Source organism: Diospyros lotus, chromosome 10 (assembly GCF_014633365.1).
Source record: "Diospyros lotus cultivar Yz01 chromosome 10, ASM1463336v1, whole genome shotgun sequence".
Lineage (NCBI taxonomy): Eukaryota > Viridiplantae > Streptophyta > Magnoliopsida > Ericales > Ebenaceae > Diospyros > Diospyros lotus.
The window spans coordinates 5,920,483-5,946,091 of record NC_068347.1 but is presented as its reverse complement, the minus strand read 5'-3'; the positions used below and the strand labels follow the sequence as shown (position 1 = coordinate 5,946,091).

General features: G+C 37.7%; 1 protein-coding gene across 4 annotated transcripts in view; it reads left to right on the top strand.

The window, feature by feature from the left end:
• Positions 1-1,998: 1,998 nt before the first annotated feature.
• Positions 1,999-25,609, top strand: part of LOC127812085 (uncharacterized) — a 35,670-nt gene continuing 12,059 nt past the window's right edge. For 2 of the 4 annotated variants that reach the window (XM_052352403.1, XM_052352404.1), the window contains exons 1-5: positions 1,999-2,246; positions 3,848-3,889; positions 4,549-4,693; positions 11,502-11,731; positions 12,495-12,552. In XM_052352403.1, coding sequence (XP_052208363.1) covers positions 2,092-2,246; positions 3,848-3,889; positions 4,549-4,693; positions 11,502-11,731; positions 12,495-12,552 — 630 coding nt within the window. In that variant the 5' untranslated portion in view covers positions 1,999-2,091. The remainder of the gene's footprint in view (positions 2,247-3,847; positions 3,890-4,548; positions 4,694-11,501; positions 11,732-12,494; positions 12,553-25,609) is intronic. The other 2 variants (XM_052352405.1, XM_052352402.1) reach the window with 2 other exon arrangements.

Sequence of the window (25,609 nt, the reverse complement as noted above, 5' to 3'; positions counted from 1 at the left end):
GCACAAGCACTGGGGGCTATGCAAAGGCGATCATCCCAAGTGTAAAAAAATGTCACCCACCATGCTCTTCTAGAGATTTGTTCTTTTGAGATATGTTCTAAAACTTGAGGTTATTAAAACGTTTGAAAGTAAGGGTTCAAACTTCTAAATGATTTCATGAAATCAATAATGCCTTGATTTTGTTCACTAGAACCTTGGGATGGTAGAAACAAATCTAAAACTATTTATTCTTGTTCGAACATATGAATCTTTTTGGCGGAAAAAAGTATTTAATCTTTGCTCTCATTCAGACCTCTAAGCATAAGCCCTCAGTTGTTTGATAGATGTCACTTCAGATATTTGAATTTTTTAAAAATTTCAAACTTTTAAGAGTTTTTATTCATATTCATTGGGTTTTGTGATCATAAAAAATATTTAATTTATTTAGTACCCTTTGATTCCATCAATCTCCCTTTTTTTTTTTTTGAAATTTTAAGTTTATAACATTCTTCCCTGAGTATTTTAAGACAATTTATGATGTTGGAGAAGAACTTTCAATATAACATAAACCAACAATGGAATTAAAGAGATATAGACAAATGCATAGGCACAGCATGTCAAGAGCATATATATATATATATATAATAGTTGCCAAAAGATGTTAAATAAAATTAAAAAAAAAACTATATTTGTGACCAATTTTATCAAACTGTTTGTTAAATTTTTTAAAATGCACTAGATGACACAAATATCATTTTTTTTCTTATCTATAAAGACCAATATATGTTTATCTTGAGGGGAGAGAGATAAGCATATCTTGAAATATCAAGATAAGAGATCATTAATGATTTTTTCAAGAATAGTCAAATAAACTTAACAAATATATTGAAAATGATAGAAGTCTGAGATGCATCCTTTATTTTAATTTTTTCACCCCATATCTTAATTAACGGACGTTTGTTAAAATGAGCAAGATAAGATTGGAATGCATTTCAAATCAAGATATGGAATAATCAAGATAAGGCTGGGAAGCATTCCAAGATTTTTATCAAGTTGTTTGTTAAATTTTTTTAAATGTACTAGAGGACACAAATGTCTTTTTTTTCTTATCTAGGAAGACCAAAATATGCTTATCTTGAGGGGAGAAGAGATAACCATATATTGAAAGACCAAGATAATGGATCATTAATGATTTTTTTTAAGAATTTTCAGATAAACTTAAAAAACATGTTGGAAATGATAAAAGTCCGGGATACATCTCATATCTTGACTTTTTCATTTCATATCTCAATTAACAAACGCCCCCTAAATATATATAGTGTTTATTTATGAAGGTATGTATATATATAGTTTTGAGAGAATTGTATGCTTATTTTTTTTGCCAAGTTATTATTATTATTTGCTAAGTATTTGTAGTGTATATTTGTGCATAGATACGGACCATGTTGCCAACCCTAATTATCAAAGTTGGACAACCAAATTCTTTTTAATTTAAAGGGTTATTTATGAAAATAATTTAATTCATTTTACGAATTTATAATTTTATCCAATTTTTTCATTTTTTAACAATTAGATTTAAATTGACTTAATTTGGTGTAATTTTATTTAACATATAACATTAATTTAGAGTGAATATATTTATACTGATTTGATATGCTATGTGTCATATAATAATATTATTTATGGGATTTACATGTATAAATAAGTAAAAAATAAAGATAATTCGTAAAAAAAATAAAAATAAATAGATTGTTATATTTTTTTTATGTGACATTTGGTATGTCAAATCAATATGAACACACTCACTCTAAATAAATTAATGGATAAAATTATACATAATTGAGTCAATTTAATCCTAATTACTACAATGAAAAGAATTGAATAAAATTATAAATTTACAAAAAAAATTAAATTATTTTTATGATTAGTCTTAGTTTAAAAAAACCCTTTTCCATTTCGTGATTGAACCAGCAGTTCATCCGAAACGCGGACCAGTTCCGGTTCAAATGACTGATTAGATCGGCTCCATTTCCTCGGCCTACAAACGGGTTTTCCCTTCAATGTCACCGTCAGAAAGCAAGAAGAAGAAGAAGAAGAAGAAGCAGGAAATCGATGATGATTCAGTCGAAGATGGAAAAGGCCTTGATCAAACCAAGGGCGTTCGTGTTCTTGCTGCTTCTATGCATCTGCAGTTCAATTGCATCAACTTCTTCGACCACAATGCACACCAACAATTGGGCCGTCTTGGTCTGCACTTCTCGCTTCTGGTACGCTCATTCATTTCCTTTCCGGTGATCCCTCTGTTATGGTTGGATTCGAAATGAGGCTGTTATTTGGAGTGCACGATAGATTCTAACTTGTGCAATCTACGATGTTTGATGAGCTAGCCCTTTTGGAAACCGGGGAAACGAAGGAAAGTGGAAGAAATTTTTATAGTTGACTGAGACTAGGGTTCAATTCATATGAAATATGACCCGTAGATTCTAATTGGACATTTTTCCAGTAACATTGTCTTGAACGCCGTTTACTCTTTTCGCTTCATTTATTTATTCTTCTCTGTTAATTTGAATACATACTGGAAACTGAGCTATATGGTTACTTTATTGGTATTTTTGTATGTTGTTTAGCCTCGTCTTCTCAACTTATATTATTCCCCCTGTCTTTGGATATTGTTAAATTGGTTATTAAGCTGAAGAAGCCAATTTCTATCACACATCTGATGTGGGATGGGTTTGGAGATCATCTTTTCTTAGAGGCTGGTTGCAGTTGTTTTGTGTTTGTATGGGGCTTTAGGATTTTTTAAGATAGGTCAAATTATATAGACCATACTCGAGCAAGCGGCCTATAAAATGCTTCTTGTTTGCATCTTAATAGTCTACTGGGATTTGAATTCGTTAGAATTTCCAGGAGAGTCTTTATCCAAAAACAAAAAATAGAATTTCCTGCAGAACAACTTTGGCTCTACTGGGCATTGAGTAGAATGTTACATATGATTGAATGGTGGGTTATGAATTATGCTTTGGATTCGGAAAATCAATGAGATAGGTTCTGTAAACATTGACCAGGTTTTAGCAGTAGAATTGGCATGAAGTAGATTTAATTGAGAGATCAAAAAACATTAAAACTAAAGAGAAGAAAAATTGACCAGACACAATCCTAAGAGAGGTCCGAAAAGATTCAAAAAGTTTTCCAGAACTAGTCATTTATTGAATTGACATTATAGCTACCCATGAACTCTTAAGAGATTCCAAACTAATTGGATTGTGACTCTAAAATCACAAACTTAAGATTTTGGCTTCTGCCACTCATTTAATATAACTAAATACCATACTGAAAATCTAATAATGTGACTTTGCACATACCATGAATTAGCTCAGAACTTTAGTTTACATCAACCTTGAGAATAGTTAGCAAGATGTTGACATAAATAATCACAAAGATGGAATATCATAAAAAATGAACTTGTTAATGCAAAACCACTTTAGGACCGATATTGTAATCAAATTCTTCTAAAAAGAATTTTTGAATTTTCATATTTATTTTGTTTCTACTTTTCTAGACTTCAGGTGCTTCTATGAAATTTTCTTTTGGGCCATTAAATTTAAGGTGTACTCGTTCACGGTTCATGTATTATATTAAGCACCAATTGCAGAACTACCAAATGTAACCAGGCTTCTACAATACATATGTGTTCTATTAGTTTTGCATTACCTTCCCAGGAATGAACCGATGAAAACAGTTCTATTTCAGTCTCTAGTTCTATCTTTGGTACAGCAAGATGGTGAAGTAGATACTTCATTTACTGGGTTTGATGTCTAATCACTCTTCAAGTAAACTAATACTTCATTTTGTGTGTGTGTGTGTTCAGGTTCAATTATCGTCATATGGCGAATACTTTATCCTTGTACAGGTAACCAAACACGTTCCATTCATCTGTTGATGTCTATTTTAAATTTTCGATATCTTGGATCAGTAATTCAAAAAGATTAAGAGATTGTGGAGGATGTTACTTATAGAATTAAGATGGGATGGTTAAAGTGGAGAAGTGCATCCATCATTTTATGCTATCATAAGATTCCCTTAAAAAGCTAAAAGAGAAGTTTTATCAGACTACTTGAGACACCCTTTGCTGTATAGTGTAGAATGTTGGGCAGTTAACGATGAGAATGTTAAGATGGATAAATAGCCGTACTAGAAAATACAAAATAACAAATGAGATCATGTGTAATAAGGTTGAAGTGATGCCTATTGAAAATAAGATGAGGGAGTTATGGTTGAGATGATTTGGACATGTGAGAAGACCGACATAAGCACATGTGAGGTGAGTGGATCAAATGAAGGAAATTGTAGCAAAAGAGGGAGAGGGAGACCAAAGAAAACTTGGTGGAAAACCCTTACACATGATAGGATATAATGGTCTTACAGGGGATATGGTCATGCATGGAGATGATTGCAGATCTAGAATTCATGTAGCCAGCCCTACCTAGCGTGACTAAGGCTTGTGATTGTTGTTGTTTATATTTATTGTTTTCAGTTAATGGATCTTCCATTTCTCTATTTTTCATTCAGAACAGTGAAAAGACTGGGAATACCTGATGAGAGGATAATACTTATGTTGGCTGATGATATGGCTTGCAATGCTCGGAACAAATACCCTGCCCAGGTCTTCAACAATGAAAACCACAGACTTAACTTGTATGGAGATAATGTTGAGGTGACCTTTCTTTCCTCACTCCTGAAAAGTGCATTAGGTTATCATAGAAGAGTGCTTTTTATTCTGCAAAGGTTAACGTTGGAAATGATGGGAGGCTGATTGTGGAGGCCAATCAGATTGTTCTGGTGTAGGACTCATGGTTGTGGCACCAGATGTTTAGATAAAGACTGTTAATGTTAGAACTGTTTCTTGAGCTTATGTTCCTGTAATTTGCTTACAGTATTTTTCTATAAAAAGTTATTAATTTGTATTTTCATGTGAACTTCTCTTTATTGTGAATCTGTAATCTTTCTAGAATAACCAAAGCTCTTGTTGGGCCTGGTTTGCAACCTGAAAATACAAATGAAATTTGAACATGTGGATGTCTTTATTGTGAATCTTTATTTTCATGTGGACTTCTCTGTATTGTGAATCTGTAATCTTTCTACAATAACCCAAGCTCTTACTGGACCTGGGCTTCAACTGATAGTAAAAATGAGATTTGAATATGTGGATGTCTATAAGGATGATTTTTGTGTGCTTTGTTGATGGCACATTTTTCAAAAGAATTCTCAGGTGCTGTTTGGTTTGCTTGAATCGGGGTGGAGGGAATGGGAATGGGGTAAAAGGGTGTTTGGCTGCACATTTGGAATGGATTGTCCATTCCCCAGGGAATGCCCATTCCATCATATTTGGGAATTGGGAATGGACACTCCCTCCAAGAGCCCATGGAATTTTCAGCCATTTCCTTCTTTTTCATTCCTTCCTATTTGATTCACAGTGGAGGGTTCAGTTGTTTTCAATTTGCAGCGGCATTACTGAGTTCTTCTTTTTCATTCCTCATTCATTCAATTTGACCCTATCTTCTTCTTTTTCTTTTTTGATTCACAGGTTAGGGTTTGGCATTGTTGTGATTTTCTTCTTAATTTGTTTGTTTACAGTGATAAAGAATGAAAAATAAGAAGAATGCACTGATTTTGCATTTTCTTCATCTTATTCTTCTTCACAGAGGTGCGCAAAACTGTCCCCCAGCAGAGGCTCCTTCAGTGCCTGTGTGTGTGTGTCTGTGTGTTCTTCTATGTATAAATACATTCTGAATTGCTACTGAAAAATTTCCAAAATCATTTTAATGCAGAATTATTATACGTAAAACTTGTTTATACAAAATTGTGATAGTGAGATGTCAATTTCAACTACTTGAACCCACAAAGCAGTTTTTGTTTTAATAATTTCTAGCTTGTTCACTTGCTTTAATTCATGCTCTTGGATGTGTTGATCTCAATATAAGCCACATTAATTTATGGTTAATCATATGATTATATGTAATTTATTCAATTGTATGAAACTATATGATATTATTCAATTATATGTATTTTTAGCCCAAAAAATATAACTTGAATTTTATAAAACTATATACTAAAATTAAGTGAATTATTTGAATTAGATAAGCATAAAAACAATTATTTTATTAACACCTACAAAATAAAAATAATATTTTTTAAGTTTGAGGGCATTTTTGTCATGGAGTTACTTTTTTTATTCCATTCAATCCAGGTTATAGTGCACCAAATGTAAGATTGGAAAGGAATGGTCATTCAATTGCTAACCATACCAAACATGACAATGGAATGGTCATTCCATTCCGATTCCAATTCCCTCCAACCCTATTCCAACAAAACTAAATGGCACCTTTGTTCGGTAAAATCATGATTAGAGAAATGTTTGACTTAAGGTGCTGCAAAATGCTGAAAATATATATGATTATTCATTCATGAGGTTTGCAACTACTAGTTTTAGCCTTCTATCATTACTTTTGCTGGCATTTTGGCAAAGCTATTGTTAGGACCCAAGGGTTTAATAGGGCAATAATTGTAATTTTCCTTTCTTTTCTATTATAGATAATTGCCCTTAGCTATAGGCAGTTAGGCTTACCGTTTGTATTGCACATGGGTGCATGTGGGAGACTGTTAAGCTATATATAAGCCACAACTGAGGATGAGAAGGCATGTTTGAATTGATGAATGAATTCTTTGATTTCCCTCTAGAATTCTCTCTCAATCTCCCTCCAATTTCCCTTTGATCTCTCTCTCCCGATCCTCTGATTTTCCTTTCCTTGCTGTTCTGTCTGTAATCCTTCCCCATTTCTTGTTGCAATTCCCTCTCTGATTTCTCCCAATTTCCTATCAAAACCCTAGGTAAGCCCTAGGTACATGACAATTTGATATCAGAGCAGTCAATCCTTGGCTGTAGTTTTGATTTGATTTGAAGGCTAGTGAAATCAATTTTAGTAATTAAAGTCCAGGGTCCGGTGATTCAACGGACTCGATGAGTTCAAGCATTCTAGCGAGTTTGGGTGGGTCTCTCGACTGAGGATTAATTCTCAGCCTTTGATTCTCGGAATTAGATTCCAATGCATGGAGGTGATTGACGGCAGATAGGCAGTTGTGAGTCCGAATTTGAAGGCAGATCGGACTAGCGCAATTGAAGCCGTTGGGCGATTCATAGTCGCAGTGCAACGAAGCTAATTCCACAAGCGATTATGGTGATTCCATGCAGCTAACAGAGTCAATTGAATTCTTGAAAGATTACAGTAGAGCCAACAACTCTTTGTGGATTGGATCGAGCTGTTTGCTGTTCGAAGTGGAAGGGTGAAGTAGATTTGGCGGGTTTGGAAGTCATTTCATAAACTACAACAGCAATCGGTGAATTTAGCTTCATTGATTCTGATGGAGGAAGTCTTGGAAGCAAGTTTATATGCATCTGCAACGATTGCTTCTCAATTTTGACGGATAATAATAGCTGTTCAATCCTTAGTAGGATCATCCAGAGTTGTTACTTGACCAATGATTCCACTAGCTATTTGAATTCTGATGGCGGATGACATCAGGATGAAGCTGAGGGAATCTCAATTGTAGCAAGTGACGACAACGATGACAGAGAGGCAGGTCCATGATGGTTATGTAGAATCGACAGTGGATAGGAAGCTAGACAATGTTGCCGATCTATTGCGAGAGGAGTTCAGTCACGCGTGAAATTTGGGATGACTTCAGAAGATGGATGATGGACCAATACATAATAATGTTCCCTAGGCAAAATCAGGCTAGATTACCTGCTTGTTTTCTTTCCAGAGAATACTTTGATCCATTTATTATAGAGAAGCTACCAGATCCTATGAATAATCTGTATTCTCCTTGAAGAAATGGATCAAATCCTATTTTAGTTGGGAATTCGTACCTCACTTGTCCACGGAATCAGAACTCCATTGGCAAATCTCTGAGTCCAACGCAGGGAGACAAAACTGTTTTTCCAGAAATGGATTTTGGAATGTATAAGGCAGAATACAATAATAAGAAGGGTGTGGTTAAGGGAGCATTACAACCTCAGGAGTTCTTGAAAATGAAGTTGCCTAAGGAGAAGTTAAGATTGTGGAAGACTGATTCACTGCTTACTTTGGATTTTGGGCAAAAAAAGAAGTATTCTGATTTAAGCAACAATGACAAGAAGGATGACTGCAATATCAAAAACAATATTGGCAGTGAAAAGCATTATCTAGGGGGAAGTTGTAACGATCCGGTGGTTGGGACAATAGGTACAAAGGAACAATCTAATTCCTTTGGAAAAGAAGTTCTTGATGAGGATGTTCTAGATGATAATCACGGAAGTCCAAAACAAGAGATGATTGATGCAGTCAATCAAATGAAAAGAATAACAGGACAACAAGGAATTTCTGGAATTGGAGATGAATTCTGTTGCAGTGATTGAGAAGTTAGAAGAAGAAATAAGACCTCAAGATGCACCTACTGAAAGGTTGCAAGAGGAAAGTTGGGGAGTATTTGATGAAGTGATAGACATTGTTGTTAAAATCGCGAGTTAACTGGTGCAATTTTATGAGTCATCAGGCATAAAATGACTCGCTTGTAGGATCGAGTTTTGGTAGAATCAGACCCAACTCGTGAGTCAAACATGTAAAATTGGTAAACTTGGTATGAGTTTACCGAGTTAGTCTTGTGCTTAGTATAAATTTAATACTTGCGCATATATACGTGGGGAGGCTTGCAGTTTGGTGGTCGCGCACGCAGGGTGAGGGTCTTGGGCAGTAGGATGCGGGTTCGAGCCTTGGAAGAGCGCTAGGAATTAATTCCAGTGCAAGGGTTTTGCTAAATCTCCCACTTCCAATGCAAGGGTTTTGCTAAATCCCCCACCAAGTTTTGATGCTAATTTAAGAATAAGATAAAAGCCAAACTTGGAAGTAAAGAATAAACTGTCATTTGCGGTGTGATTAAAAAAGTGAAACAAATAAGTTTTTTTTAATGCTAATTTATGACACTAGTATTTTTATTTATATTTATGAACAATGTTTGTTGATGATGATGGTAATGTTTGTTGTTTGAAATTTTAATTATGGACGGATGAATGATGAATTGATGATAAATGATGGACTTAATATTTATAAATTTTATATTATTTAGTATTTTTGAAATTGATAGATGAAATAATTTTGAAATAGATATATGTATATCATTTATAATAAGGATTATGTCATTATAAACATATACTTACATAAATAAAAGGGTATTTTTAATTATTTTTAAAATCTTACGATTTTATGATCTGATTTTATGGACCCTCTTACGATCCCGCTTAAAATCTCAATTTTAACAACCATGGTAACAGAGGAAGCCAAGGCCAACACATTACCCCCGCTGGCTAGTGCATGGACGGAAGGATTAGATGGTGTCCCGAACCAGAATTTTGTGAGAAATGGAATTGATGTTGGAGTTCTTAAGGACACTGTTCTATTGCCTTCGATTCTGGATAAAGCTGATGATTCAGTTGGTAAGCAGTCTATAAATCATGTTGGGAATGAAGGTCGTGATGGAGGCCATGTTTCAGCCATTAAGGAACCTGTGGAACTTTTCGTCCCTTCCTATGCAATCAAAATGTCCGGACATGAAGGGCAATTGTAGGAATTGACATTGAGATATCATTGGAGGAGAAAATTGTGGAAGATAAATCTGGGGTATACGGCAGTGAGCAGGAAATAGCTCGCGAGGAAGAGTTTTATGTTGTTTTATTGGTTCAAATTCTAGTTGGTAAGCTGCAATGTCAGATCAACTCTGGGATGACAAAGAGATTTGAGTCCCCTACTATTACTAGAAATGGTATGTATGATTGGAGTTATATCCTCAGCTGAAATATCTTTCAATGTTGTGAAGGTGTGTGGACTTGATGAGGAAGTATGGGGACACCATGTAATTGGAGGACAACTACAGAAAAGAATGGAAGCAGGCTTTACGGTTGGAAACAAGGTCCTGCATGAGTTGGACATTTAATTCTTTAAGGAAGGTTATGGTACTTTATGCTAGTTAAGCAAAACACTACTTAAAACGCTACTTTGGAGAGGACAAAAAGTATGGCTTCAACAAATAAATCTCTATCGAGGTTTTAGCAAAGGGAAATAGCTAAAGGAGCCAAAAGTTCTGCTATGGAGAACAAAGCTCCTGCTGCTTTGTTTGCTCTCATTCCAGTTGACCAATTAGGGTTTTTGTCTACTATAGTGAAGGATGGAGTGATGACTGGAATTGATGTTGCAACAACTCCTAGATCTACTATTCTCACTGTTTTTGTTTGGGAATCCGAAGCAAGCCTACATTACTCAATCATTGCATCTACAGGTTATTGCAGATATTTTTTCAGTAGAGAAGGGCCGTTGGTTTGTCTGGAATACATTAACTGTAGCTATGGATGAACTGTTAAAGGAAGTCACGGGCACAATTACTCATACCTCTGGACTCCAAACTATCAATATCGAAGGAGGGGTGTTAGGGAAAGTTGGTGAGAACAGCAATTTGCAGGGTTCAGTTACTCACTTTGACCAACGGAGAGTGATTGCTTTTGGTGGTGTTCCAGTAGAGGTGTATATGAGAGTTACTGCAAATTTGTTATGCATATAGAGGTTTTTCAAAATTTCTCCATCTAAGCTGTGGAAGAGAAGGAAAAAGGCACATTAGAAGCTGTGGAGGTTTGGCATTTCTTGTGGACAAGAAATGTTTTAAGGCAGGGGGAATGTCAGGACCCATGGGTTTAATAGGGCAGTAATTGTAATTTTCCTTTCTTTTTCTGTTATAGATAATTGCCCTTAGCTATAAGCAGTTAGGCTTACCATTTGTACTGCACATGGGTGCATGTGGGAGGTTGTTAGGCTATATATAAGCCACAATTGAGAAGGAGAAGGCATGTTTGAATTGATGAATGAATTATCTGATTTCCCTCTCTAGAATTCTCTCTCAATCTCCCTCCAATTTCCCTCTGATCTCTCTCTCCCGATCCCTCTGATTTTCCTCTCCTTGCTGTTCTGTTTGTAATCCTTCCCCATTTCTTGCTGCAATTCCATTCCTCAGTCTGATTTCCCCTCTGATTTCTCTCAATTTCCTATCAAAACCCTAGGTACATGACAGCTACATAACGTGATGAGATGGTGCTCTGCCTTTTTCTCTTGTTGTATCAGCAACTTATTTTGTTCCCAGAGTTATTAATTCTTTTGGTATTATAGGTATATCTAGACTTTTTCTTCATGATGGTTACCTTGAGTTGCTCCATTCTACAAAAGTCATTTGATATGCTGCTAGTGTCTTAAAGCAGTGGGCATTATCCTCTCTTTTTATTGCTGATGGAACATTCATTTTAAAGCTACAAACACCCAACTTCCATTTTTAGTGAACCTTCTTATAGAAATTACTATTACATTTCTGGTGACATAATTGATGAAGTTTCTCTATCTTACATGCTTCTGATGGTATTCTGATTTTTCCTTGCTCCAACATGTCAGGTTGATTATCGAGGGTATGAAGTAACAGTTGAAAACTTTTTGCGAGTTCTAACAGGGCGTCATGAGACTGCAGTTCCAAGATCCAAACGACTTTTGAGTGATGAAGGAAGCCATATACTTTTATATATGACTGGACATGGGGGAGATGAATTTCTAAAATTTCAGGATTCAGAGGAGCTTCAGAGTCATGATTTGGCTGATGCAGTGAAACAAATGAAGGAAAAGTCCAGGTGAGATTTTGCCTAGATCTATTTGTTTGGCCTTTTCATGCTAGTTAAGTGTCACAACCCTAGGGTTTGTTAGGGTTGTGATAGGGATTGGGAGAAGAAATCAGAATTGTAGGAGGGGCAAAATCAGTAGGAAGAGGGAGAGATATTGAGAGAAAGGAGGAGAAGTTGAGGGAGATTGGAGAGAGTCTTAAGAGAGAAAATCAGATTTCATTCATTCAAATCAAGTATCCCAATAAACTCCTAACAGCAGCCTTATATAGGCATCATTGACTTCTAACAGCCTAACCACTTGCTAACAATATATCCTAACAGTTATTATAAACCTATTACAAGATTACCCCCCTTTTATTATATTCCTATTACAACATTGACCCTCCTATACTCCTAGGTACATGACATTAAGTTTGATTTCATTTCAATAATGGAATAAAAACAATGGTTTCTGATAATCAAGATTCTGTTCATGCCATCCTTGCCTTGGTAGGTAAAATATTCTTATTGGCATCTTAACTGTGATCCTAGAAAAACTAACAAACATAATGCTAACATTTATTTTTTCACATGCACATATATGCATTGCCTGACCCCACCTAGTAGGATTAAGGCTTGTGATTGTTTTTGGTGTTGTATTTACATATGCATATGTTTATTTTGTTCAGATTTTGAAACTTGAAACGGCATGTCTAATACTGCTTTCTTGTTGAGTATAACAACCACTTCCTATTAATGTTTTCCCACACTTTTGATTATGAGTACATTTCAGATTTAAGGAGCTGTTGATAATGGTAGACACTTGCCAAGCTGCTACTCTGTTTTCTCAGGTCAGTGGCTCTTTGTAGATAATACAACTATAACAATTGTTTAGCATATCTCCCTGTCAAGTTTGTTTTCACATTTTGGAGCCAGTTCTTTCCTTACAGCGGATAATGGCTAAGAATAGAAATGGCTAAAGATCTAGAATTCATTAACCCGTCCTCACCTAGTGAGATTAAGGCTTGTGTTGTTGTCGTTATTTTGGTGCAAGTTCTGATGTGATTCATTGCATTGGTAGGTTAAAAATAAGTGTTAAGCGAAGCATGGAACAAAAAGAATACATCTAGATTTGGAGCAGCTGGGTTGCAACTCCAATTGATGGCATGGATAAAAGAGTATAAACGCATTGACAACACAAACTATTATATCTGGTGGAGATCATACAACTGAATTGCAAAACTATATAAACTGATAGGACTTCTTCAGAGTTCACTCATGTAGAAAACATTTACCAGGAAGTCCTCAATCCCTAGTTATAGGGACCAACTTCTCCTCATGCCCTACATTTGGTCAAAACTTCAAAGGTGGAGAAGAAGGATTCAAGGGCTTAACTAAGAAATATCTTTTTGACTACAGGAAAGAATCGTCAGAAGAAATCCATTACTTTTTAAGTTTGAGATTCATTACTAGGAATCATCAGAAGAAATCCGTCACTTTTCTTTATTATGGAGGGGATACATGGTAAAAGCAATCAAAGCAGAAGCACCAATCCTAGATGCAAATGAAATATCAATCACCAAGAAGCTATGTTGGAAAAATCCCTTCCAAGCCTTCCCATATCATTGGGTTGATTGTTTCACTCTCACTTTCTAGAGGAAGAAGAATTTCTGGCAGTTGCTTCTTGAATTGTTATAAAGAAAATGAGGTTAGAAAATTAAAGAATAGTGGCGCTGTTAGAAAATATAAGATGGCTTTTGGGCCCCAATGAGTGCGAAGTGCAAAATGTCTAATTACTTCCAATAATCTTGAAGAATCAATTAAATATTGTGGAAATCTATGTATGGGATCTTTTCCTCACAACAAACAATAACAACATATCAAGCCTTAATACCACTATGTGGGATATGGGATCCTTTCCGAAACAGGTTCATTTTTTATTTTCCTTTTTTGCGACATGATTAAAAATAAGGTTAATGTTCTCCTTTCTACGTTTTCATTCTCATATTCGCTAATAAGTTAAATGTGCTTTTATTCTCAATTATTTCCTTTAAACAAAAGAACACAAATAAAAATAGGTTATTAGATTTTAGTAATTGCTGTGAAAATAAATAATTGTTTCATAGTGTTTTGTTGAGCTCTAGTACATTTCTGTTGATCATGTAGGACATACTGAAATTTCAATTTTGCACTGTGTTGTGTCAGTTCCCTAGGAAATAGAAATGTTTTGACTATTTTAATGGGAAAAAATTTTGTTCCTTGCCATGACAATCTGTCACAGCTGCTCCATTATGTTTATGGTGCAGTCCGTCCAATTACATCTGCACTAGCATTGAATTCTTTACTTCACAATAAAACAGGCATTACAAGCTGCTCCTTCCTTGTAATAACCACTGTGGTATTATGCATGTTCTCAATGGCCTGTAACATGAGCTACGGCCTAAGACTGAAGATTTAGCTTTGGCTATCTGCTGAGAAGATCACAAATCTTTTCTTGACCGCTATCAGATCTGCAGCAGAGGGACCAACTCTGAAGCTATAGAGAGATGTACTTTTACCTTTTTTCTAGATGAATTTCTGCTCAAATTAACTACTTAGCTCAAATTTCAGTTTTGAACCCTCGGGCCTTGGGTCCCTGATCTACCACATTTGCTGACCAGTTCTTTGGAAAATTAATTATCAGACTTCCCCTGATTGTACATAGATAGTGCTGGAAATATGCTTAAATCAAGGGAGATTTGACTTTGATCCTAGAATATTCTAGGATTTATGTTTTATGTAAATATTATGTAAATATAGTAAGTAAAAGATGTAAATTAGGATGCTGTCTATATTTAGTTTATTTCTTTCCTTCTTTGTTCATAATCCTCTCTTTAAAAGAGGATGTTGTTCTTGCTTATTAGAATCAATCAAGCTATATTATCCTTGATTAGTTCTAGGATGGTATTAGAGCCTCAGATTAAATCTCAGCCATCCATTACCTAGGCCCCTTGCCCTTTGCCATACCTTGCGACTGTTGGAGCCTCTCTATTGGCCGTTGAAGCTCGGAGCTGGCCACTTTCAGTCAATCGGTCGCGGCCACCCAGATCGCCTAGCCGTCACTGCTCTCGGGTCTACTGGTCGCTGCTACCCAAGGTCGTCTTCTCTCCATTGTCAACCGCCAAGATTGTTTCTACCTCCTGCGAGTGCAAGTTCTCTCTAGGCAAGATCGTTTCAACTGCCAGATCGTTTCAGGAAGGAGACGCCCACTTCGATTGGGTCTCTTGGGTTTGCTTCAGCCACCAATTGCTTGCGGCCTCTCTGTCTTGACCGCCTACTGCTTGCTTCAGCCACCGATTGCTTGCGGTCTCTCTGCCTCAGCCACCTACTGCCTTGGCTATCGTCCAGATCTTGGTAACCCTATTGTTCCTTTTTGTCTTTTTTTCCACTCCCAAGTGATAAGCTATGTCGGAAGTTACTTCTGAAACTACCCTAAACCCTACTGCTACCATCCAAACAAAAATTCCAGAAACCTAGCCAAACCATTCTAGCACCCATTCTGTCCAAATCACCACCATTCGTTTAAATGGCGATAGTTTTTTTCGCTGGTCTCAATCTGTCCGGATGTATATCCACGGGCAAGGAAAAATTGGCTACATCATGGGAGACAAGAAGGAATCTGCAATGGATGATCCAGCACATTCCATTTGGGATGCTGAAAATTCTATGGTCATGACTTGGCTGGTCAATTCTATGGATGAAAATATTAGTTCCAATTATATGTGTTATCCTACTGCTAAGGAATTGTGGGATAATGTAAATCAGATGTACTCTGACCTGGGTAACCAATCTTAGGTTTTTGAGTTAACTCTGAAGCTGGGAGAGGTTCAGCAAAGAGATGATTTTGTTACTAAGTACTTCCATTCTTTGAAGAGATTGTGGCAAGATCTTGACCTCTTCAACACTTATGAGTGGAAATCTACTGAAGATTGCAATCATCACAAGAAAATGGTTGAAGATGGTCGTATTTACAAGTTTCTTGTTGGTCTTAATATTGAATTTGATGAGGTGCGAGGGAGGATTATTGGCCGATCTCCCCTTCCTCCTATTGGTAAAGTATTTGCCGAGGTTAGAAGGGAAGAAAGCCGAAGGAGTGTCATGCTTGGCAAAAAAACTGTTGGTGAGTCGATCGAAAATTCTGCGTTGCTTACTGATTCTATTGCCTTCAAGGCTGCAAATTACCAGCGTAGGAGCAATGAACGGCCTCGGGTCTGGTGTGACCATTGCAACAAGCCACGCCATACTCGTGAGACCTGCTGGAAAATTCATGGCAAATCTGCAAATTGGAAGAGCAACAAGCAAGGAGACAAGGGCAGTAACCGTGGGGTCCCTACTGCGAATGAGGTTGACACAAGTCCCTTCAACAAAGAGCAGATTGATTAACTCTTGAAGCTGTTACAATCCAGTTCCTCATCTGGTATTCCTAGTGTTTCCTTGGCACACATAGGTAGAAAACCTAAAGCTCTTTTTGTCCACATTCCTCTCCATGGGTTATTAACTCTGGAGCCTCCGATCATATGACTAGTTCTCCTTATTTATTTAATACCTATCATCCTTGCTCTGGCAATGAAAAAATCTGAATTGTCGATGGAAGTTTTTCATCTATTGCAGGAAAAGGAATTATTAAACTAATCGAGAAAATTAATCTCAATTCTGTCCTTCATGTTCCTTACTTGGCCTGCAATCTTTTGTCTGTTAGTAAACTTTGCAAATATTCTAACTGTCGTGTTACCTTTTTTGAATCCCATTGTGAATTTCAGGACTAGAACTTGGGGACGATGATTGGGCATGCTAGGATGATTGAAGGTCTTTACTACTTTGATGAAATTTCGTCTGGTAATAAAAAAGCTCAGGGCTTTAGTAGTACTAGTTCAATTCCTGTTTATGATACAATTATGCTATGGCATCTTAGACTAGGACATCCTAGTTTTGCCTATTTAAAACGTTTGTTTCCTGAATTATTTAAAGGAATGAATTGTTCTTCTTTTCAATGTGAAAGTTGCATTTTAGCAAAAAAATCATCGTTCTACATATTTACCAAAACCCTACCAAGCATCCAAACCTTTTTATATAATTCATAGTGATGTTTGGGGTCCATCTAAAATTTCTACTCTATCTGAAAAAAAATGCTATGTTTCCTTTATAGACGATCATATCTGTTTGTGTTGGGTTTATTTGATGCACAAAAAATCTGAAGTGGAATATTTATTCAAAAACTTTTACACTATGATTGAAAACCAATTTCAAACCAAAATTGGCATTTTATACTCTGACAATGGCACCGAGTATTTCAATGAGCACTTGGGGGATTTTTTGAAAACCAAAGGTATTCACCACCAATCTACTTGTCGACATACTCCTCAACAAAATGGCATTGCTGAACGTAAAAATAAACATTTACTCGAAGTAGCACGTGCCATCATGTTTTCTATGCATATTCCAAAATACTTATGGGGTGAAGCTGTTTTAACGGCATCCTATTTGATAAACTGGATGCCTACTAAAGTATTAAAGTACCAAACACCCCTTGAGTGTCTAAAAGATTTTTTTCCCAACACTAGATTACATTCGGACCTCCCTGTCAAAGTTTTCGGATGTACTGTGTATGTTCATATCCCTGCTTAATTTCGCTCAAAACTTGATCCTCGGGCTGTCAAATGTGTTTTCTTGGGCTATACCTCTCAAAAAAAGGGCTATAAGTGTTATGATCCTCTCACAAAAAAGATCTACGTGAGTATGGATGTCTCCTTTGTTGAAAACAAACCCTATTTTTTCAAAAATTTCCTTCAAGGGGGGAGAAACATGAAGATGAAGACAATTTTTGGGATGTTTCTATCCCTCTTCCAAACATAATCTGTCCTACTCAGGAATCGCATGTTTCTGATAATAGTCATGTAGGAGATTCTAGTTCCTTGATGCCAAGTAAAGGGGTTTCTTGAGCAGGGGGAGAATTACTACAAACTGATCATCATGATCTAAATTCTAAGATTCAGGTTTATACCAGGAAGAGATTTCATCAAATGAACAAAGACTTGAATGTCAATCCTGCACAAAATTAGTCTGAAAACCCGAGAAATGGCACAGTAAGTTCAGGAAATCTCACTTCAACATTTAGTCCACCTCCTTCCACTTTACCTAATAGTTCTCAAGTTGATTTCTTTAACTATTTCCAATCATTTACCTACTATTTCTGATCTTGATGTTCTTATAGCAATTAGGAAAGGTGTCAGAAGTTGCACTAAATATCCTATTGCTAAATATCTCTCCTACCACAGACTATCAAAGAATCATAAGGCTTTCACATCTAGGATTTCACACTTGTTTGTGCCAAGGAATATACAGGAAGCTTTGGATGATCCAAACTGGAAAATAGCAGTTATAGAGGAGATGAATGCTCTAAGGAAAAGTGGTACTTGGGAGATAGTTAACCTGCCCAAAGACAAAAAGGTAGTAGGGTGTAAATGGATGTTTACAATAAAATGTAAGGCGGACGAGAGTGTTGATAGGTACAAAGCCAGATTAGTGGCTAAAGGCTTCACCCAGACTTATGGGATTGATTATCAGGAGACCTTTGCTCCTGTTGCAAAAATAAACTCTATTAGAGTTCTGTTGTCTCTTGTAGTAAATTCAGATTGGCCTTTACACCAACTTGATGTCAAAAATGCGTTTCTTAATGGTGATCTTGAAGAGGAGGTTTTCATGAGCTTGCCACCGGGATTTGAAAATAAACTTGAGAGTGACAAAGTATGTAGACTGAAGAAATCCCTGTATGCTCTCAAACAGTCCCCAAGAGCATGGTTCGGACGCTTTGGAAATGCAGTTACTAGTTATAACTTCCTTCAAAGTCAGGCAGATCACACTATATTTTATAAACACTCAAAGAATGGTAAAGTTGTAATTTGATTGTTTATGTTGATGACATTATTTTAATTGGTAATGATGAGATAGAGTTAGTAGCCCTCAAGCAGAAACTTGCAAAGGAGTTCCAAATCAAGGACCCGGGGATCCTAAAATACTTCCTTGGAATGGAGTTTGCAAGATCCAAAGAAGGCATCTTTGTTAATCAGAGAAAATATGTTCTTGACCTTCTTGGAGAAACAGGTTTACTTGGTTGCAGGGTGTCAGAGACTCCTATCGAGCCTAATGTGAAACTATATGCTGCCAAAGCTAAAGAAGTAAAGGACAGGGAACAATATCAGAGACTTGTGGGCAGATTAATCTACTTGTCTCATACGCGACTTGACATTGCTTTTGCAGTAAGTATGGTGAGTCAATTCATGCACTCACCAGGGCCAGAGCATTTTGAAACGGTCTACAGAATCCTAAGATATCTGAAAGGGACTCCTGGAAGAGGCTTACTGTTCAAGAAACATGGTCACCTGCAAGTTGAGATCTACACTGATGCAGATTGGGCAGGAAGCGTTAATGATAGGAGATCTACTTCAGGCTACTGTTCTTTTGTTGGGGGAAACCTAGTCACCTGGCAAAGTAAAAAAAAAAATGTGGTGGCTAGAAGTAGTGCAAAAGCAGAGTTCAGAGCTGTTGCTCATGGAATTTGTGAGGGAATGTGGATCAAAAGGATACTTGAAGAACTGAAGTTTCCTCAGTCGAAACCAATAAAAGTCTATTGTGACAACAAGGCTACCATCTCTATTTCTCATAATCCGGTGTTACATGATCGTACAAAACATATAGAAGTGGACAAACATTTCATCAAGGAGAAGCTCGATGCTGGAATAATATGCATGCCACATCTTCCAACAACTGAACAAATTGCTGATGTTCTAACTAAGGGTCTTCACAAGAAGCAATTTGATAAACTTATTGGCAAGCTAGCTATGGAAGACATCTACAAGCCAGCTTGAGGGGGAGTGCTGGAAATATGCTTAAATCAAGGGAGATTTGACTTTGATCCTAGAATATTCTAGGATTTATGTTTTATGTAAATATTATGTAAATATAGTAAGTAAAAGGTGTAAATTAGGATGCTGTCTACATTTAGTTTATTTCTTTCCTTCTTTGTTCATAATCCTCTCTTTAACAGATGATGTTGTTCTTGCTTATTAGAATCAATCAAGCTATATTATCCTTGATTAGTTCTAAGAGATAGCATGAATATTCTAGGCATCTCTTCTTGTCTAACTTTCACTCCTGAACATAGTTGTTAGTAACGGACAATATGATATGATGCACATGCTCATTGATATGAATCAAAAGTGTATCTCATTTTGCTTCGTATCTCGTGTATTGTACGACATGATACAATTTTGGGTGTATCGTTCAATTCAGGTGATATTAAAAAACAAGGTTAAAATTGAATTTTTGCAGCCTGGTCAATGCAAACAGTCCTAAAAATGCTGCTGAGTTAAACATCAAATCAGTTTAATATTCAAATTGTAGTGGAACAATGCAAATATGAAGAGTCATAAGGGAATCTTAACAGTCATTCATAACAGATTCCAGAGCAAATTATTACTGGCTACTGAGGTCCAAAATATACGTCAATAACCAGGTTAAAAGAAAGTTTATAATAAGCATATGAATAGTCTCTTGAAGATTATTGCTTTTCATGAAAGGGTACTTCTGGTCTCTCGAAGATTATTGCTTTTCATGAAAGGTTACTTCTGGTCTCTGCCGAATGGTCTTTGCCCAGCATATGAACAGTCTCTCGGCTTTCTCCGCTCTTTCCTATTCATAAGATTTATGGTTGATTTTGGATTCCTAGTAGCTTTTGTTAGTGCCATACGCAACATCCATATTGTTAAACATGGGTTAAAATTATTATTTTATTTTTTTCATGTTATAGGTATAAACATTTCTTATATTATATTTTTTAAGCTATTTATCAAATTGTTACTGTTTCATATGATACAGTATGATTCACAATTCAGAATACACAAATTATGCTTTCCAATTCACAATACATATCTGGGTTTGAAAATAATGCTTATGAATCTGATTTTGATTTTTTCCCGTGGGCTTCATGATTTTTTGTAGGACCTCACTCTCATTTGCTTGAGCAGCCATCCATTTTTTCTTAATATTTGAAAACTATTTTGAAACTATTGTAAAAAGAATGATATTAGCTGTCTTTATTGCTTTCTTTTCATATTTGTTCTAGAGTCTGTCAGAACTGATTCTGACTAGGGCATTTCTCCTCAATCTGAGAATAATTGAGGGGAATTGAGGGGGGAGAACAGAGAAAGAATTGAGAGGGAAAAGGAGAAGAGAGGAAGAGAGCGAGAGAGAATGGCGGGAGAGAGAATTTGTATTGATAATTCTCAAAGATACTAGGGAGAGTGGCTTCAGTGTGCTTTTATACTGATCCAACTCACCCCTAGGTGCCAAGGACCACTTGCTCAATTACAAAGTATTTGAATTCAAAATTAGGCCTAACTACCTAACTAGTGTTCCTGCTTATTCTAATAATCAACTAATTACAATTCAGCCCTTATAATAGCACATTCCCGTGACAACTCCCCCCCCCCCCCAGCGCAACTTCTTGTCCGCAAGAAGTTCATGGTAAGCTAGCCACCTTGGGGAATTGCTTGAGTAGGTTGGGAAGGTACTCCCAAGTGTTATTCTCCCGATGGAGGTTCGACCACCGGACTAGGACTTGCATAAGAGGAGCCCCCTGTTGGTGTATGATCCACCTGTCCACAATAGCCACAGGCTCTGAAGCCTTTATAGGGTCTGGTAATAGGATTGGTAGGGCTGTACTGGTTTCATGAGCTCTTGCAGACTTCTTCAGCGGAGAGACGTGGAATACGAGGTGTATTTGGGACTTAGGGGCTAGTTGAAGCTTATACGCTACTTGGCCTGTACGTGCTAGGATAGGATAAGGACCAAAATACTTTGGGCTCAATTTGGAGTGCTGGCCCAGAGCCAAAGTCTTCAAGTGGGATTTTCTGAGCTTGAGATAGACCTTATCCCCAACGTCAAATTCTCTGTCACTCCTCCTTTGATAAGCAAACTACTTAGTTCGGTTTTGAGCATTTTCCAACTCCTTCTGTAACACTCAGAGCACTTGCTGCCTTTATTGCAAGTAGGAATCCACTGTTTCTACTGTCACTTCCCTAGCTATGGCCAACGGTAGAGGAGTTTTATATTCGTACAAGACCTCAAAATGAGTTATCTTGATGGCACTATGGTTGCAAGAATTGTACCGCCACTGGGCTAAGGACAACCACCGATGCCACCCCTTAGGTTGTAGGAAACGCATGCACCTCAAATAAGTCTCCAAGCATTGGTTCACCCTTTTAGTCTAGCCATCAGATTCAGGGTGATATGCTGAAGACGTGTAGCTTAGCTCCCAAACTCTTGAACAATTCTCTCCAAAAGAGGTTGGTAAAAACCTTGTCTCTGTCTGAGACTGTGGATTGGGGTTTGCCATGTAATTGGACTACTCTATCTAGGAAGAGGCGGGCCACCTCTTGAGTTGTGAAGGGGTAAGTCAGGCCAATGAAGTGGGAAAATTTAGTGAATTTGTCAACCATTGCCAAAATGCAATCTCGGCCCTCAAACATTGGCAATCCCTCCACAAAGTCCATAGATACATTGGTCCAAGCTTGAGTGGGAATGGGGAGCTGTTGGAGTAGTTTGGGTGCAGCTACTGTTTCATGCTTACATCTCCTGCAAGTATCAGATCTCATCACAAACTTCGTGACAAACTTCTTTAGCTTAGGCCAAAAGAACAATTGCTTGACCCTCTGATATGTGCCTTGTACTCCAGAATGGCCCCCAAGTGGAGAACCATGTAGTGTCTCCAAGATCTTTCCCTTCAATCCCTCCTAGTCTCCCACTACTAGCCTTCCCTAATACCTCAGCACCCCATTCTTCAGAGTGAACCCAGGTCTTGAGGTAGGATCTAGGGTGAGCTGATCCATAATTGCCTTAGTTCACTTATCCTATTCATAGCCTAGCCCTGGCCTCTTGATACCATTTAGGGATAACAGCTATGATGGAGTTCACCATTGCTTCCTCTGTGCATCGAGATAAGGCATCAGATGCCTTGTTCTCCATTCCTTTTCGGTATTGGATAACATAGTCCAACCCCATTAACCTTGCCATCCCTTTCTTCTGAAAATGCGTGTGTAGCCTCTGTTGCAAGAGAAATTTGAGGCTCTCGTGGTCTGTTTTGATGATGAATTGCCCCCCCTCTAGGTTGTGACGCCATTTATCCACTGCAATTAACACTGCCATTAACTTCTTATCATAAACACTGGGTCTTGGATGCCTTGGGCTCAAGGCTTGGCTAATAAAACCCTGGGTCTCCCCTCCTGGAATAACATTGCCCCTACCCCAGTGCTACTAGGTTAGTCTCCAAAGTGAATGGTTTGGAGAAATTAGGGAGTCCCAGAGTAGGGACTTCACTCATCGCCTTCTTAAGCCTCTCAAAAGGCTCTTCTGCCTTCTCATCCCACTGGAATCCTTCCTTCTTCAGTAAATTGGTGAGGGGCCTACTAATCACTCCATAATCCCTCACAAACCTCTTGTAATAGCCTGTTAGGCCCAGGGAACCCCTTAGAGCCTTTACTGATGCAGGCCTGGGCCAATTTAGCATTGCAACCACCTTTTTGGGATTAGTGCTCACTCCTGCATTGGATATGACATGTCCCAAGTATTCCACCCTTGGTTGGGCAAAGACACACTTAGACTTCTTAATAAACAGATGGTTGAATCTCAAGACTTTTAGAGCAATTTTTAGGTGATTTAGTTTGTGGGAATGAAGGGTTGTAAATAAGAATGTCATTAAAAAAGACTAGTACAAATTTGCGGAGGTAGGGTTCAAAAATGTGATTCATTAAGGCCTGAAATGTGGCAGGGGAGTTTGTTAGGCTGAAGAGCATTACCAAAAATTTGTAATGCCCTTGATGAGTAGAGAAGATTGTTTTGGGAACATCATTAGGGTTCATCCGAATCTGATAATACCCTGATCTCAGGCCTAATTTGGTGAATATCTTGGCATGTTTCAGCTTATCAAGTAGGTCTTCTGTTATAGGGATGGGGAATTTATTCTTTACTGTGTGGGAGTTGACTTGGCAATAATTTATGCAGAAGCGCCATGTCATGCGCTGCATGGAACACTATATGATTAGCGTGCGATGATGCTCATCTGCATTGGAGGTTCAGACTTTGCCACGCAGGTGCCATGTAAGAAATGACTAAGCGACATGCAAACGCTTATATGGCTGAGTTTAGAAGCTTCCAGAATAATGTAGATATGTGTAGAATACCCTAGAGGATTCTAGAAAGATCTAGAATGTTCCAGAATACTCCAGAATGTTCTAGAAGACTCTAGAAATGTGTAGATTGGCCTAGAAGGCTCTAGACTAGTCTAGAAGGTTCTAGAATACTATGGAACCTTATAGAGTTATGAAGAATATTCTAGAATATGGTAGATGTGGGAGAAGCTTCTGGAGGAGCAACCACCACCGTAGGATCAAAATGATCTCCACCATCCATTGAGGAGGTGGGAGGCTATAAATAGAAGGGGGTGCCTCATTTGTGAGCATCCAAGCAAAGTTGTAAGCATTCACTTGTAAGGTTTCTCTAGAGTAATACAAGTTCTCTTTTATTCACTCAAACTCTTAGCTTCCAAAGTCACTTGCCTTTGCCTACTCTTGTGGTTTGGCTAACTTAGCGTATGATCAAGTAGGGTGATCAAGCTAGGTCCGACACGGTTAAGGTAAGGAAGGTGCCAAGACCGTGACAACCAGCTCAGTATGGGTGAGGAGTAGGGGCTTTGACTTGGTCGAACAATTGACCTTGTCAACATATCTTTGATCAAGTTCTCAATCTCTGCTTTTTGTTTAGGGGGGTACCGATAGGCTCGGATATTAATAGGTTCATTGTTGGGTTTTAAAATAATGGAATGATCAAAATGTCTGTGGGGTGGCAATGATTGGTGCTCTTCAAATTGGTCCTTGAACTCAAGCAATAATTTATTAAGGGAGTCTATTTTGTATACCTTCCATGGTTGTTGATGGGTGGTATCCCCTGCTTCTTCCTGCTCTGTCTCACCTCCCCCATGCTCCATTGCCTCGATTGAAAATAGCTAGGCTACCTGAGTCCATTTGGTCTTTAGGATTTTCTGTAGCTTCCTACTGGTTATCATCTTGTAAATTCTAGTCTCTAGACTACTTGTAAGAGTCACTGTCCGTCCATCTTTCTCAAATATGACTTCCATTTTATTGAAGTTGAAGCTGATAGGGCTCACACCCTTCATCTAGTCCCCCCCTTAGGACTATGTCACAACTCCCTAACTTTAGCAACCTCAAGTCAGCTTCAAAGGTCTCCCCATGTATTTCCCAACATAACCCTTCACATGCAAACTAACACATCACCTTATTGTCGTTTGCTACTGTTACTGACAAAGGATGAGTCCCTGTCATTTCACACCTCAATCTCTTGGCCGACCCTTTATCGAGGAAGCTATGCGTGCTTCCACTGTCAATCAAGACCATTAGCCGATGGTCCTTTGCTTTCCCTTTCACTCGTATGATCTTGCTGTTAGCAAGTCCTTTAAGGGCATGGAGTGATATTTCTACACTTTCTTCCCCTTCTTCCTCCCCTTGAGGAATCTCTCTATCATCACTTTCCTCTATCTCCTCTTCCCCTTCTATCAGTAGAAGCTGCCTCCTGCATTGATGCCCGGGGGTATATCGGTCCCCACAACGGAGGCATAGCCCTAGCTTCCTCCTCTGTTCAGAGAACTTCCCGCTGTTTATGGGGCACAAGAACTAAGGCAGGGGCAGAGGATTGTCCCCCTTATGTGCTTCCCTGGATCATTTTACCTCCTCCTCTCCCTATCCCTCTACTCCCTATCTGAATCATTCCAGCATTCAAGGCCCTTGTCTGCCCCCTTTG